At 60.0% G+C, this 16,054-nt stretch overlaps 1 protein-coding gene across 1 annotated transcript in view; it reads right to left on the bottom strand.

The window, feature by feature from the left end:
* The window catches only part of STX1A (syntaxin 1A), a 16,444-nt gene extending 3,264 nt beyond the window's left edge, over positions 1-13,180 (bottom strand). Inside the window, exons 1-8 of the mRNA XM_024747202.1 lie at positions 13,142-13,180; positions 5,295-5,372; positions 4,837-4,936; positions 1,932-2,006; positions 1,073-1,146; positions 867-975; positions 703-776; positions 61-198 (exon numbers count right to left, since the gene is read on the bottom strand). Of these exons, the coding sequence (XP_024602970.1) occupies positions 61-198; positions 703-776; positions 867-975; positions 1,073-1,146; positions 1,932-2,006; positions 4,837-4,936; positions 5,295-5,372; positions 13,142-13,171 (678 nt within the window). The 5' untranslated portion in view covers positions 13,172-13,180. The remainder of the gene's footprint in view (positions 1-60; positions 199-702; positions 777-866; positions 976-1,072; positions 1,147-1,931; positions 2,007-4,836; positions 4,937-5,294; positions 5,373-13,141) is intronic.
* Between the last annotated feature and the right edge of the window lie 2,874 nt (positions 13,181-16,054).

The raw sequence follows: 16,054 nt of genomic DNA, 5'->3' as shown, positions 1-16,054 counted from the left end.
TGGTGAGGCCCTGGGTGCTGCTGGGGGCTGGCGGGGGACGGTGGGGCCCCGGGCGCTCACCTGGCTCTCCACGAGCAGGGCCATGTCCGTGAACATGTCGTGCAGCTCCCGGATGCTGCTCTCCAGCTTGATGATCTCACTGTGGCGCGTCTCGATCTCGCTCAGGGCCTGCTTGGAGATGCTGGAGTCCATGATGATCTAGAGGGTGGGAGCAGCGGGCTGGGACCCAGGGACCAGCTGAAGGGAGCGGGGGTGGGGACTGGGACAGCAAGAAGCCGAGGGTGGAAGCAGGCCACCGGGATGGGCCGTGGCCTGAGCAGCACGTTCTGACAGCAGAGCCTGAGGCTTCTTCCTCAGCCGCAGCTCTCCCCCCACTTTCTGCTCGGCGCTTACTAGCTGTTACCTAACTTCTCTGAGACCTGGGTAAAAGGTCCTGAGGCTGGTGGAAGGAGCCCCCAGCCGGTGGCAAATGAGCAGGGGTAGCTAGGAAGTGGACCCGACTGGGAGGAACCGGGAGACGGGTCTTAATTCCCCCTTTGCCCCTAACATTTGTGTGACCTCTGCCTGGTCCCTAAGACTCTCTGGGACTCGGCCTTCTCTTCTCTAAAACCTGCCGCACAGGTGGCTGTGTCCAAAGACTGCCCAGATCTGGCGCTCTGCACGCACACCACAGGGTCCCCAGGGGGAGGGGTCCACACTCACCCCGGAGGCAAAGATGGCGGGGTTCCCACTCTCCAGCATGTCCTCCAGCTCCTCACTGGTCGTGGTCCGGCCGGCTGTGAGCAGGGGTCACGCTGAGCCCGGCCTTCCCCAGGGTGGTCAGCGGCAGCCCGGCCCCGCCCCTTGGCCCCACCCCCTCAGCTTACTGATCTCCAGCTGCCTCTGGATGCGGCCCTTGCAGCGCTCACGGTAGTCAGTCTGCGTGGTGTTGTACTCTGACATCACCTCCACAAACTTCCGGGACAGTGTGGAGTGCTGGGGGCCCGAGATGGGAGTGCAGGTGTTAGGCCCACCCCACCAGTCCCCAGAGCCTCAGGTGCCTGGCTGCCCGCCCCAGAGGTCCCACCCACACCTGTGTCTTTCGGATCCTCAGGTCAGCAGACGAGCGGCTCAGGCCTTCCTCCTGCTCGATGCTCTGCTCGATGCCTGGGGAACAGCCAGCTGCTGATAACCTGCCCCATTCACCGCTGCCTCGCCACCCACACACCCAGGATCTGGCTCAGGACCTCCCCTGGGGGGACGTGTGTTGTCTGTTGAGTGGGGTCACACAGGAAGCAGAGCAAGAGGGAGCTCCAGGCACTGATGGAGGAGGGGCCGACAAGGGCTCTTCCAGGCATGATGTGTGTGTGGGTGCGTGCATACACACACACACAGACACACCTGTGAGGCCTCAGGCACACACCAAGCTGTGTATCTGTGTGTGTGTGCACCTACTATGTGCTAGGCCTGGTGGCTCAGGCCCACCCTGTCTCTCTCCTGCTCAGGAAGGCTGTGCATGGAGCGAGGAGTGGAGCGTGCCGTGGAGGGGGTCGGGGGGTGGGCAGGGCTAGGTGGCCATAACCACAGGGCACGGGACCCCTAGGCCTGTGCGTTCCAGGGCCTGCATGCCTGTGCTCACGTGAGCGCGTGGGGGCTCCTGTGTGGGACCAGGCACTGCTGGCCACTCCTTTAACTCTCTTTAGCTGACAGTGTCCAGAGTGGAACACTCCCTGGACGGAGCCTCAGGCATGTGTCCCAAGGCCCAGCCCAGAGCCTGGCACAAACAGGCCTTGCCAGGTAGCTGCTAAGTAAATGGCGCGTGATGGCACCCTCACAAAGGAGAGAAAGACCCAAAGTAGCCCTCAGAGTCAGTGAAATTCCATGGGCTGTGTTGGGGAAGCAGGCCTGGAGTGCCCCCCATATCCCAGACAAGGCCTGGAGCCCAGACTCACTCTTCAATTTGGAGCGAACTTTGTTTGCTGTCTTCTTTATGTCAGACATGAGTTCCTCCAGCTCTTCCTTGGTTTCTGGGGAGGTAGAAGGGGTGGCGGGTAGACACCCTGGGCTCCCCCATGCCTGATCTTCACGCTCAGGCCCGAGGGGGCTCTGGGCAGACCCTGGGTCTCCCCTTGTCCCCTGGCTAAGAGTCCACCTGCCCCTCCAATCCCGGGCCGGGGCCACACCAGCTGCAGCCTCACCCCTTCTCGTGTGCCTTCCAAGGAGCCTCCCTTCTGCCTCCGCTGGCTCCCCCCAACCCCCTGCCGATAACAGATGGGGCTAAATTTAAGGCAGAAGTAATTGTGGAGCAGCTGGTGATGCTGAAGGTGGCACTGGGGAACGTTTACTTGATAACTTGCCTGAGTCGAAGGTGGAGGTGCGGGCTCACCTAGCGCTACCTGGTGGCTCTGGGGGTGAACATCCAGCTGATGGGCTGATGCGGGCCAGGGGCCAAGGAGGCAGAAGCCAGCCCCCATCAAGCACCCTGGGCGGGGCAGACCCTGTTCTCTTCACAAAGTCCCCCTCCCCAGGTGCTGAGCTCAGTGAAGGCCAACTGCTGAGCGCCCGTTAGGTGGATGGGGGCTGGAGGCACCCGGCCGGGTGGGAGCTGTGAGAAGAGCTTCAAAGAGGTGGGCCCCTGCGGTACAGTCAGCTCTAGAGGTAGCATGGAGCGGGGCTATGAGGGGGTGAAGCTGGGGGAGGGCTGTGGCGTAGTTTCTGGCCCTTGTTCCAACTGGGACCATCTCTGTAAAGCTGGCAGAGGCCATGGAGGTGCCCAGCTAGCCCTGCTCCCTGCGAGGGGTTGTCTGGCAAAGTGGGGCAAGATGGCTGCTTCCCTCTGGGGTGCTGGGTGGAGCCCAGCCTCAGGGCAGCCCCCCATGGCTCCACCCCCTGGAGAAACCAGGACTGAGCTCCTGGCTGGAGCCTTTCTCACCCACCCTGTGCTTGCTTCTGGGGTTGGGGCTTCTCCCATAGGGGACTCGGGAGGGGCATTTACAGTGGCTGGTCAAGTGGGAGGGCCACTTCCCAAGTGGAATGTGAATGAGGTGGAGTGGGGGGCTTCCAGGAGCAGGGGAAGAGGCCTTGTTTGTAGGAACAAAGGCAAACTCGGTTACCAGCTGCTCTGACGTCACAGCCTATTTTGCTCAGACCCAGAATAGCCCAGCCTGGATGGCAGCCCCCAGAGGAGGCAGAGCAAGCCTTGGCCCAGGAAAGCCCCCCACTCACTGCCAACTTTCTTTGTGATGCCCCCTCAGCTCCGCTCTGCCTCTGCCCTAGAACCCTTAATGGGGAGCCCCCTCCTCTTGGGGAGTGCCTGTTAGCCCATGTCAGTGACCGTCAGCCGGGTCCTGACTGCCCAGCTCATGGGTGGCAATTCTAAACTGGTCACTAGTGCTGTCTGATGAAGGTGGCACAAGGCAGCCAAGGCTGGGGGAGTTGGGCAGTTCTGTCCCCTGCCTGCCCCACCTTCCAGCAGGTGAGAGGCCAACTCCCAGCTCTTTATAGTCTCGCCCCACAGTCAGCCCCCTCCTGCGCCTCACCAGGAGTGACCCACCAGGGACACGCGCTGACCCGGATACCCACGGGCCCACAGACAAACCACATCACATACTGCCGTCCCAGACAAACCTCTAGGGAAAGGGGCAAAGCACGACGACACAGCAGCTGCACTGGATGTACGCCCTGCTCTGGGGTGTCCCTCTTTCCTTCCCACTTCTTCCTGGGCTAGTCTCCCGGCTCCCAGCTGACTCACTCTGCCTTCAAAGGGCCTGGCACTGGCCTCAAGTTCAAGCATACTTTGGGGCCGTGGAGAGATTTATTCTGGGTGCTTGAGGATGCCTGTGGGCCTGGGGCTGAGAGGCCATGGATAGGGAGGCAGTGCTGGAGTTGAGAACAAAATCAAGCTTTGGGTGCCTGGGTGGTGGGCTATGGGCCGTAGGTCCTTTCCCATGAACACCTGGGCGGCAGCCGGACCCTCCCCCGTGCTTTGTCCTGGGGCCCCATAGGCTGGCGCCTTCCAAAGGAGCTGGAGAAGGGAGAGGAGGTGAGCAAGCCGCAAGAACAGGCAGGCAGTGCACACACCCAATCTGATGAGTCCAGGTGGCTGACCTGGGCCCCAGCCCGTCACTGCCTCCCCAGGGCTGAGGGTGAGCCCCCTCCATGAGAGGGGGTCACGGGCCTGCATGCCGTCAGCCTGGCCCATGTTAGTGTGGTAGTAATCAACACTTCCACGGGAATCGTGACAGCCAGGTCAGTGGGACCCGTCTGGAGACAGTGAAACGCAGACCCACACAGCCTCCCTGTGCAGAGGGAGAGAGGTCACTTCCTGGAGCCCTGAGAATGCCCGGCTCCGGGGTACCAATGGCCAAGTGCCAGGGCTGCCAGCTTTTCCCGGAAACTCTGCCTGCTTGGCCCCAAGCAGGCCGGCTTGCCCTCCCACAGCGCTGATGCCTCAGAGCTGCCATCTGCTCCCCTGGGGAGGCGAGGGAAAGGGAGAGGCTGGGCTGAGAGGCCTTCTGTTGATCAGAGGCCGCTGCCTCCCTCCTTGCTCCCTCCCAGAATCCCCGGGCTACAGCCAGCTGGCCAGCCATGCCGCCTTAGAAAACAGCCAGCTCACCTGGGGAGGGCGGGTCCGGCGCCTGACCCCGCCCTTCTCACCAGGCATCCGGTAGGTGGTACTGGGCACTGACCCCACCCCCAGCCCGGGCCTGGGACAGCTGTTTCCTGAGGCTTCCCATGGAGCCCTCCCCAGCCTGGCCAGGCGCAGGCAGCCCTCAGCCGGCCAGCAATGAAGGGCGTCCCTCCCCGCAGCAGCGCCCTCCTGGAGGCCTGTGGGGCTCCTCACACCTACGCACTCACTCTCATCAGGGTTGGGGGAGGCCAGGATGGCGCTGTGCTTCCGCTTCACCTCCTCCACGTTCTCTGAGATCTTGTCAATGAAGCCGCGGATCTCCTCCACCTGTGGACCAAGGCCAGGTGGTCTGGGGGCAAAATCCAGGGAGGGGGCTTCTTGGGCCCAGGGCTTGCCCAGAGTAGGGCTGGAGGTCAGGGCTCAGGGCCAGACTGGGCCAGGCTTCAGGGGGTAGGTGAGGGGAGGTGGGGCTGCTCCAAGGATCCTTCTAGACTGGGGTAGGAGTAGGGAGGAATGGGCCAGCCCAAACTTTGCTCCCCTCTGAGCCTCAGTGGGCTCACTAGCTGGCGCCTGGGGGCCGCTGAGCCAGGCGCAGGCGTGTAAGAGCCCTGGCCTGCCTCAGAGTTGAGACGTGGCCACCCTGGGTCTGCCAGTGTTTGGGGAGACGCAGGTGTGCTGCTCCCACCTGTTCGAAGAACTCATCCATGAAGCGGTCTCGGTCCACGGTGACAGTGACATCGTCATCATCATCGCTGTCCTTGGCCTGCACAGAGGTGTGCACACATGAGCGGACCTGTGCTAGGACCACTGGGCCCCACTGAACCTGGGACACCCAAACTGCCCAGCACCTACATACAGCAGGCCCGCAGGCTGCAGCTCCAGGGCCCTTGGCAGGGACAAGGCCTGGCTGTGCCCTCAGCTCCCAGCCGCAGTGAGACCTGGAGGATCCCTGGGGACCCAGCATGATCATGGAGAGAGGCCTTGCCTGTCAAGTTGGTGACAGGGCCAAGTATCCACCTCCGTGCCAGGCACTCCTTCCCCTGCTCAGCTGCCTCCCCTCCCCCACAGGACTGGGGTCCTCCAAGCACACCCCTCACCCTAGGGTGCTGCTGGGGAGGCCCTGCCACAGGCTAGGCAGACAAACCTCAGGGCTTAGTCCCCCGGCCACTGGCCCCAGATCACACCACGCCTGAGACAGGTTTCCTGGAGTTCCCAAGCTGGTCCTGAGTTCCAATCTCCCTCTCAGGGGAGGGCCATGCAGGCAGGGGGAGGCCTGGGCACCACGAACACCTCCCTGCCAAAAGGTGGAATGGCTCAGATATGGGCCATCCCCACAGCACCCAGGCCGGCTTGAGAGCTCCTGCCTGTGAGGGGCCTCGGATCCACCAGGCTTGCTCCCTCAGACCTCGGGGAACTCTCCCTCCTTGTTAGTCTTGACATTGATCCTCTTTCCTTCCAGGCCCAGAGTTGGGTCCGGCAGGCACAAGAGGCCAGTCACGTTGCCACTTGGCCCGGAGCCTGCCTCAGCTGCAGGTGCAGGCCTCACCCCCCGGCCCCAGGGGCAGCCGTACAAAAGCCAGCCCATCAGGAGGTGGGGGTGATTACACCTCTGACTTCCCAGCATGCCGGCCACTCTCATTACTGTCCGCCCCACACCTGGAATCAGCCATGGTCGGCCCACTCTGCTGGCAAGGCCAAGGTCCCTCTCCACAGCCAAGGCCCAGATGCTCAGGGTAGGACGGTCACCTGGGTTCTCGGGCTGGGTCATGCCTCCTCATTTCTCAGCGCCCCACAGGGAGGAGGCACTAGCCCTCACCCTGATGCTCTCTTGCGAGGATGGAGGCAGGCAGAGGCTGAGGGGACGGGGAGGCTGAGGGGCCAGGGAGGCTGGGCCCCCGCTGGCTGGGGAAGGGGCCGAGTTCTGGGCCCAGCACAGACACTGACTGGCTGAGGGACTTCCCCTCTGGGTCTGTTTGCTCCTCTATGAAATGGGGACAGTGATGCCATGCTGGGGGAGGCGGGCTGAGAATGGATGGGGAAGCCCAGCATGTTCTGTAAAGGGCTGTGGCCCTGGGGCTCTTGGGGTCCCACTACCCCACCAAAGTGGGACCAACCAAGAGAGGGGGTTGGTTGGGAGCGTTATGGAGGCGGCCCCCCTCCTCAAGAGATCACACCTCCTCCCCCAGCAGCTAAAATAAATCCTCGCTCCCACAAGTGCCTGTGGCTGCCGCCAGGTGGCCCCCATCCCCCACCAAGCCCACCCTTAGCCACAGAGAATCTAGGAGCCATTTCCATACTTTAAGGCCCAGGAACCAAGCCAAGCAGGAGGAGCACTCCCTAGGGACACGGAGGCAGGGTGCAGCCTGGAGAACCCCAGGGCCCCCTCCCCGGCAGCCTGCCAGGTTGGGAAGTGGCCCCAGGAGTTCCTGCCATTCAGCTGCCTGACTTCTCTGTCCTTCTGGTGCCCAGAGAAGGATGGGGTGGATGGGAAGAGGCAGAAGGAGAATTTTCCAGCTCCCTTCCCTTCCGGAGTGATGACCAGCTAGAGCCAAAGACAAGGGCGCCAGAGTCACTGGAGATGAGAGTCACTGCCGATGAGAGTCACTGCCAGGGACCCCGGGGCTGATGCCTCCCTTTGGGCCTCAGCTTGCCCATCTGTGAAATGGACTTTTCTTTTCCAGGCATCCAGCCAGTTCTGACCTGCTACCTGCACAGCCTCCCTGCACAGAGGCTGGACTTGAGTAGCTTCTCCAACAGAAGGGTGGCGGGAGAGATGCCACACCCTCCTCCATGCTCTCTATCAATTGGAGGGTTTAGGGCCTGACCTCACAGCCTGGGTCAAACAGCTGTGGCTCTGAGCAAAACATGGAGGGGATGCTCCAAGGGCACCCTTCCTTACCAAGTGCTACTACTTCTTCCTCCTCAGGACCTTTTCACTCTCACCCCCCTCTTCATCTCACTGCCCCAGTCTGAAATCTGATCTCACCACACTCCGCCTATAACCTATAACCATCTCCCTGCCCCTATAATCTACCCATTATCCTCCCTGCTGTCCCCATGTGGCTCCCTCTGCCGGCAGTGCCAATTCCATGAAGCTGACATTCCCCTCGTCCTTAGATGCCACCCCCTTCGGAAGCCTTCCCCAGCTCCCTGGGGTGGGTATCTTGCTCCTCTGGTTCCCGACACCCTATTCGCATCCCTACTGGAGCCACAGGCACACACTCTCGAGCCCTAAGGGACCTGAAAAGTCACCTTGGCCGCAGCATCTAGCCGCAGCTTTCACACCTCCGGGGATGGAGAGCACACCAGCTCTCCCAGGCACTTCTGCCTATCTGGAGCAGCCCCAATTGTTAGAAAGTCCTTCCCTTTCCTGCGGTTTGGCCCCAGGCCGTAAAGAACCTGTTGGTGCCCTCTCCCTGGGCTGGCCGTGCCAGAGATCTGAAGGTAGCATCCACATCCTTCCTGGGTTTTTCTTCTCAAGTTGACCATTCCCTCCCCTTCAGATCCTTCCCAGAGGGCTTAAGTTGCAGCCCCTGCCCCAGACTTGTTCCACTCAGCCTCTGTCTTCTCCAGCAGTAGAAGATATAAACTGAACCTGCTGCTGATTGCGGCCTGAGCAGTGCCAAAGCGCTGACCCATCACCTCCCTCTTTCTACATAGTCTACCTCTGTTAATGTAGCCAGGGATCACAGAAGTGATGTTGTAGTTCTTCCTGCCAAGGAAAGCCCCCAAGCCCTTCCCCACCCTGTTTACTTGGTTGGATTTTGGGCTCAAGGGAAGGATCTTCATTTGTTCTGATCCTTGCTTCAGTTTGTGAGAATCTGATGGTTTATGCCTTTGTTGCCCCCTGCAACTTCATCCACATCTAGGCCAAAGCCCTGAATGATTAGGGCCCCAGCTCCCTTGGGGATCCGCCAACCCTCTCTAAGTGGCAGTCACAGCTCCGGAAAGAGGGCTGGACTAGAGCTGGGGACTTGAGAGGCTGCAGCGTGGAGGCGGCAGCTGGAGTCGTGAGGCAGTTATAAACTCAAAGGTACAAACATCTTCTGGACAAACCCACCCAGACATCATATGGGCACCCTGTCTGCCACCTGGCCAAAACTAAGTTCCACCTCTTTCTCCTGAGCCCCCTTCTCTGAGCCCCCTTGCTCAGAACCCCCGTTCTCAAGAGTCCCCCAAATCAGAAACTGGGGGGGAGCATCCGCACTCTTCCTCCTCCTCTCGCATCCAACCTACATCCCATTTGTCATGGTGTTTGTTTTTTGGTTCTAGTGTTCACGGGTTCTCAACCCTGGCTCAGGACCTGAGTCCCTCGGTGGGGGATTAAAAAAACAAAACAAAACAGCTTCCAGACCAAATGAGAATCTACGGGGACGGGGCTGGTGAGGTTAAGTTTTTTTTTAAGCCCCCCCAGGATTGAGAACCACTGGTCTGGTCTCACTCCTCTCTGGCCGGCTGGCCATCTTGGCTCTAGCATCATCACCTCCGGCCTGAGCAATCAGAAAAGAAAATCGGTGCGGGAGTGAGAAAGCACTGCCCCACCACAGGGACCTGCTGCAACAGGGGAGAGAATATCCCACTAGAACCACCACGCGTGCAGCCCTGGTGGTCTCTCCAAGCAGAGGCTCCAGGATTCCAGGATACCCTCCTGGAAGTAAGAGTGTGAATCCTCCAAGGGGTGCGGAGGCCAGGCAGCCTCCGGGGCGTCCTGGGGGATGGTGGCAGGCTGGCAGGCAGGCTTGATTCATTCCTGCTGGAGCAGGAGTTGCTGTTGTCTGTCTCGAGGGCTATTTTTTTTTCCCCTTGTTCTTTTTAATGACTAATCAAAGCTGGTATTACTAAAGCAGAGAGGCCCAGAGCTGAGTCAGGGGTGTGCGAGAGGCCGAGCTGGGTCTCCAGAAAGAGAGGGCTCTCCTTTCTGACCCCTTCCTCCTTTCCCCATCCTGCAAACCTCCCCCTCCCCCAGATCCCTGCCCTCAGCTGGATCTACCCCTTAGCAGGGCCCCAGAGCAGCTCGGGGGGGCAGCTTCGGGCTGTGGGGAGGGGCTGAGCTCTGCCTCCCTCCAGGTGCTGTGTGACCTTGGATAAACTCCTGGCCCTTTCTGACCTCAGTTTTCCATTTGTAAAATAGCAGGTTGGACTAGATAGTTCCTGGAGGCCATCTGTACCTCAGATGAACACGTACCCAAATCCACTGGGGTTTTTTTTTTGTGGGGAAACTCCAAGGAGGTGATCAGAGGGAACGAAGGAAGGAGAGGGCCCCTAGCCTGGGTCTATTCTTACACTCCCATTTCTTCTGCTCTGCAGGGCAAAGCCGGCTGGCTCCACTGTACAGACAAATGAGCATGGAGAGGTTAAGGCACCAACCTGCCTGCTGTTGCCCCGGGAACCCCCAGTCTCTTCCCAGCAGTGAGAGAGAAAAAGGGAACCGGTCAGTAGAGTGCTGCCCCGGTGAGCTGGGCCCTGCTCTAGACCAGATGTCAGGCCCACCCACCATTCTCTGGGTTGGGCATCCTAGCCCCTCTGCCTTTACTCACACTGGTCCCTTCTTATGGACCACAGTCCCTCCTCCCATTCAAATCCAACTCCTCCTTCTGGGCCATCCCAAGTCCTCTCCTTCCAGGAAGTTTCTTCCTGGGTCTGGCTACCCCATTCTCCCTCCTCTTTACTGTCGCAGGCCCCCCTGTGTCTCACATAGCCCAGAATGTAGATAAACACCATTCTGGGCCCAGGGAGGGGTGGGTCGGCTCCAAGGAGTTCTCGGAAAGAAAACCAGGGAGGCCTCTGAACTGGGGGAAGGAGGCAGCTGCAGGCCAGGCGGGGCTGCCTGGGGACACCTCGTCCCCAAATTCTCCCCGGTATACTCTGGTGACCCAGGTCTTCACCCGTCCTAGGCCTCCAGGCTGCCCTTCTGATCTCTGAGGGCTGTGGAGAGCATTCAGGTCCCCACACCGGCCCGCGAGGACCCCTTCATTCTCCCTCTGCATGAGAGGATCAGCTCCACAAGAGATGAGGGCTGGAGAAGGCTGGAGGGCTGGGCCTGGCTTGCAGCACTGAGGAAACGTGCTAGCTCCTTCCCCAAGTGTGACTTTTATAAATAAGCTCCCTTCGCCTTCCTTCCAAATGTGGTGGGGAAGGAGGAGGAGGGGGGAGGAGGAGGGAGGGAGGCTGGCTGTGGTGCAAGTGGCTGTCCCAAGTGCCACCCTCTGTCCAGCCCAGCTAGCACTGGAGTCTCAGTTCCTGGGGGTTCTGGCTCCTGGGGTTCAAGGTCTCCCCCAAATATGGAGTCAGAGTCAGGAGACCTGTGACCACCCCTCTTGCCCTGAGAAATTGGGTTCTAGGTTTTCCTACCTCCGCTTCATAGATAGGAATCTATGCAGCCCAGAGGGAGACCTGTGGGAATGGCAGCGCCCCATACTAATGGTTCCACCCCACCCAGTGTGGGCTCCTGCCAGCGGACCCTCAAGGCTGCTAGAAACCCCCAAGGGGCAGAGCCACCCAGCCATGAGTACAGCAGCCTTCATGGGTGCTGAATGCCTGGACTGGGGGCCTGTCTGGAGAGGAAGACTCTTTCAGAGAAGCCAGGCCTCACCACCTAAAGACCACTCTGGCTAGTGTGTGTGCGTGTATGTGTGCTGGCTGGGGGGAAGGGGGGAATCACAGACACACCAGAGCAAAGAGCTGGCTTCAAGCTTCCTACAGCCCAAGATCTCTTAGGCCTTAGGTCTCAGCCAGGTCTGAGTGTGACCATTTTTAGGACTAGGTGAAGCCACTTTCTACCATCCCACTTCATCTTCCAGGCCAGCCACATCTCTTTTGTGCCTCAGTTTTCCCTTCAGCAGAGGGAATGAAGCTGATGAGTGAGAGGATGTCAGATGGAAAGGATTGTGCTCTCCCTGATCACCTGGTTCCCACATACACCCTCCCCTGACCCACCAGGCACCCAAACACCAGCAAATGCACCACACAGCCATTCATCACCGAGATAACCACACTCCTTCTGACTCAACCAAGCACAGGAAACTTGAGGGCAACCACAAGGGCTGGCGGGGGAAGTGTTCAGACACCATACACAACATGAGGGACCGTCTTCTTCCTTTGAAACCTCGTGGGGTTTACTCCTGGGCCTGGGCACTCAGCCAGGAATAACACAGGTCTGACGGGAGAGTGGGGGCTGGCAGCCAGAGCAAGGGGGACACGGAGGCAGGAGAGCACAGGTTCCAGCCCCATGCTGCCCAGGAGACAAGACTGGTACAACGGGTGGGAGACCCAGGCACAAATGCAGGGAACCTATGGGCAGAGAGGACAAGCCATGGGATCAAAAGTCCAAAGGACCCTTGGAACTTTCCATATAAGGGGACCCAGGTCTCTGGCTCTAAGGTGGATAGCACAGGAAGTGTTCTGGGGAGACACTGAGCTAGCCCCGCCCCCGCCACAGAGGTCAGCAGGTGGGGGCCTGCCAGTACGGGGGTCAGCCGGGGCATCAGAGGAGCCTCAACTGGGTCTAGAGCCCTGATGCCCCTCTCCCCACAGGCAGGCTTCCCTTCCTTCTCTGTCCCCCCCCAGCCCCCCCACCCCAAGATTGCCATCTTTAAAGGGAGAGGTGCGAACACCCTGGTTAATAGCAGAGGCCAGGGGAGGGGGGCCTTGACGAGGAGGAGCAGGCGGCAGGGGTCTCTGTCAGGGCTGGGAGAGGGCGGGCTCCGACTGAGAACCTTTGCGCATCCTTCTACTTCCCCCACCGGAACCCCGCCCCAGAAGCCACACCCCAGGGGCCCCCGAAACACAGGTGGAAAAATAGGTTCAGGTAGGAATCCGACCAGGGAACCCCGGAAGGGTCTGGAAACGCCGGCCCGGGCTGCCCGGAAGCCAGGAATGTGGACCGGGAGCGGGTCTGACCCCTCCCGGACCAGGGCGGGCAGCAGATGCCGATCGCCACCGGGTGGGGAGCCACAGGTGACGGGAGCTACAGGTGATGGAAGGTGAGGGGGGCGGCGGTCGCCCCGCGAGACAGCGCCCAACGGAGGAGCCCGGCCACACCCGACCGCCCCGTTTCCGCAGCGCGCCCTGCAGCGGGGCTCTGGACAGCGGACCGCCCGCGGCCCCTTCCCACCGGTCCCGCCGTCGGTCTAAACCAGAGGGAGGGCAGAAGGGTCAGTGATGAGGCACCGTGGGGAGAGAGAGTCGGGACCTGCTCCGCGGGGCGAGCGAGAGGCCAGGCTTCGGTCCCGCCACCGGTATTCCAGAATACCCCTTCGACCCCCGAAAAGAAGGGGGCGCCGAAAAGTTTATCCAGGACCCCGGGCTCCAGTCGTCAGTCCGCGAACCATCGGAGCCGAGCTCACGCGAGCCCGTGACCCCAGAGGGTCCAAGGGGCGGGACCCGGATGGGGGTCCCCGGCTCGGCACTGCTCCCTCCTACCCTGGCCAGGGACGCAGGGACTACCGCCCCAGAGGTCGCCAGAGGTGGTCGGGGAGCTGCCCGGCCGCTGGGCACGGGCGGCGAGGGGCGCCGCGCAGGGGCCGGACTCACCGTGCGGAGCTCCTGTGTTCGGTCCTTCATGCTCCCGGGAGTGGCAGCGGCACCGGCTCCACCCTCCCCCACACCCAATCAGGTCCTCCGAAGGGTCACAGCCCAGGGACCTCATCCCCCTGCGTTCTCGACGCCCGCCTGATCCCTGCCTGGGGTCGGTTCCCAGAGTCTCTGCTCCCTCCCGTCCCAGCTCCGTCCTCCCTCCTCCCATCCCTCGACTCAGCCGCTCAGCATCCCTCCTTCTGGACCCTGGCTCTTCACCCCCAAGGCCCCTCATATCCCCGGGAATTTGCTAGAGGTTAGACCCCACCTCCCTCCTTAATTTTATTGCCTTGGGACCTCCAGCATCCCCCTCCAAAAGCCTCCTCGAGCCAAAACCCTCTAGAGTTCCAGCCTTTGAGCCCCTACCCTTCCTGCCTTCTCCCAGCGTCTCATCCAGACTCAGGCTCTGGCCCCTTCTTTCCCCAGGATTCCTCAGTTCACAGTCTGATGCTGAGTGACCACCACTTTTCCTTTAGTTTCCACTCCCAGCAAGATGCAGGCACCCCTCTATTTTGGGGGAAGGTGATCTAAGTTATAGCCCCATCTCTTTCCCCTTTCCCTGTATTCCCAGTCCTGCATCCCAGCCCCGGGCCTGAGATCCTACTTCCTAGCTAGAAGCTGGGAGTAGCTAAGCAGGGGCCGAGCTCCTCTGGACTAATGGGAAGGTCTTCTCAATACTGTGGAGGGGTGGTGGCTGGGGGCTAGTCAGTAGCAGATGCTTCTTTTCTGGTCCCTGCCAGCATCTTGTTGAGTGGCAGCCACACACACACACCCCCAGCTGCCCCCTCTGTGCCCTGGCCCAGATGCTCTGACCTCAAGCCAAGCACTCCCCCTTCCCTTCCCCAGGGCTGCCAAGGTGTTGCTCTGGAGCTGGGCCAGCCCCCTGCTGACCAGTATGTCCAGGCCCAGCACTTCTCCGAGACTGTGGGCACAGGTTAGCTGGCCAGACACTGTTCCAGCCATCCCTCCTTCCCAGGAAAGTCTGGTCCAAGACTAGCTCAGATGTAGCCTAGCATGAGAGGCAGCCACACCCCTTCCACTTGTCCAGACCTCAACCTTGAGTGTCCCACAGAGCAAGTGTTGGTGGTGCCCCATTTGACAGATGCAAGACCAGAACTCACCTGCTAGAGGGACTTGCCCAGGGTTACAGGGAACAGGTGGCAGGGAAGCTGCTGATTCCTGGTTCAGAGTACTTTCCTCTGTGCAGGGTGACTCAGTGGGGTGAGCCATGGGTGCAGCCCCAGAGCCCAGTGTCTGGCCCTGTGGGGAGAGGGCAGGAAGGGGAGACACAGCTGCTGCCCTTAGAGAATCCTGGTGTCATGCCAAGCATCACTTATTGAGATGAATATTAAATGGTAGCGTGAAAAATGAACAGAGAATGAATGTGTGCCCTTCAACTTAAACTGCCTTTCTGATACAGGTCTTACTCTCATTCATTCATTCATTCATTCATCAAACATTACCTGGGAATGCACGTTCTGGGGATACTGTTCTGCACTTAAGGTGCTCCTAGAGTGGTGGGAGAGACAGACATGGTTTCAATATGTGAAGGATTCAGGGTGGCTTCCCAGAGCCGGTGACATTCAAGCTGGATATTGAAGGAGTGGCATTGCAGCAGGCAGTGGTGCAGGCATTCTAGACAGAAGGAGTGTGCCCAGACGCTGGGGTGAGGGTGGAGAGCAACTGGAGAACCTCAGGAGCCTGCTGCAGTGCTCAGGTATGGGGATGAGCGTGGGTGGGAGATGAGTCCAGTGAGGGAGACCTTGAACGTTAAACTTCATTGTGAAGACAAGGGGGGAGGCAATCAAGGGTCCGACTTTCATTCCCTTAATCAAAAAGCATCTACTATGTGCTGACTATTCTAGACGTTGGGGACATGGCAGAAAACCAAAGTCCTTGCCCTCCATGGGTTCTAGTAGAGGAGAGAGATGACAAACAAGCAAATAACATACATGACGGTGATAATATATTATGAAGAAGATAAAGCAGGCCAGAAGGAGTAGGGTGCCGGGTTTGAGGCAGGATTCCAGCTTTAAATCAGGTGGTCAAGGAGGACCTTGCTGAGAAGGTGCCACTTGAGTACATATTTAAAGGAGGTGAGGGGGTAAGGCTGCCCTGGTGGTGCAGTGGTTGAGAGTCCGCCTGCCGATGCAGGGGACACGGGTTCGTGCCCCGGGTTCGGGCCCTGGTCCAGGAAGATCCCACATGCCGCGGAGCGGCTGGGCCAGTGAGCCATGGCCGCTGCTCCTGCGCGTCCGGCGCCTGTGCTCCGCAACCGGAGAGGGCGCAGCAGTGAGAGGTCCGCATCCGGAAAAAAAAAAAAAAAGATTTTCTAAATAAATAAATAAAGGAGGTGAGGGGGTAAGGCTGCCCTGGTGGGGCAGTGGTTGAGAGTCCGCCTGCCGATGCAGGGGACACGGGTTCGTGCCCCGGGTTCGGGCCCTGGTCCAGGAAGATCCCACATGCCGCGGAGCGGCTGGGCCAGTGAGCCATGGCCGCTGCTCCTGCGCGTCCGGCGCCTGTGCTCCGCAACCGGAGAGGGCGCAGCAGTGAGAGGTCCGCATACGGCAAAAAAAAAAAAAAAAAAAAAAAAAAGATTTTCTAAATAAATAAATAAAGGAGGTGAGGGAGTGAGGCATGTAGGTCTCTGGAGGAGGAGCATTCTGGGCAGAGGAAACGTCAAGTGCAATGACCAGGAGCAGGGAGTGTGCCTAGCATATCGGAGAGACAGCAAGGAGGTGAGGGTGCCTGGAGTGTGGTGGATGAAGAAGAGCTCCAAGGAGGTGAAGTCAGAGGACTCGAGGGAGGGGCTTTGGAATTGACTGTGTGTCCCTTGGCTTTGATTCTGAGGGTGATGGGAGCCGCAGAGGG

Source organism: Neophocaena asiaeorientalis, unplaced genomic scaffold (assembly GCF_003031525.2).
Source record: "Neophocaena asiaeorientalis asiaeorientalis breed wild unplaced genomic scaffold, Neophocaena_asiaeorientalis_V1.1 scaffold607, whole genome shotgun sequence".
Lineage (NCBI taxonomy): Eukaryota > Metazoa > Chordata > Mammalia > Artiodactyla > Phocoenidae > Neophocaena > Neophocaena asiaeorientalis.
This window is presented reverse-complemented; position numbering and strand designations above follow the sequence as displayed.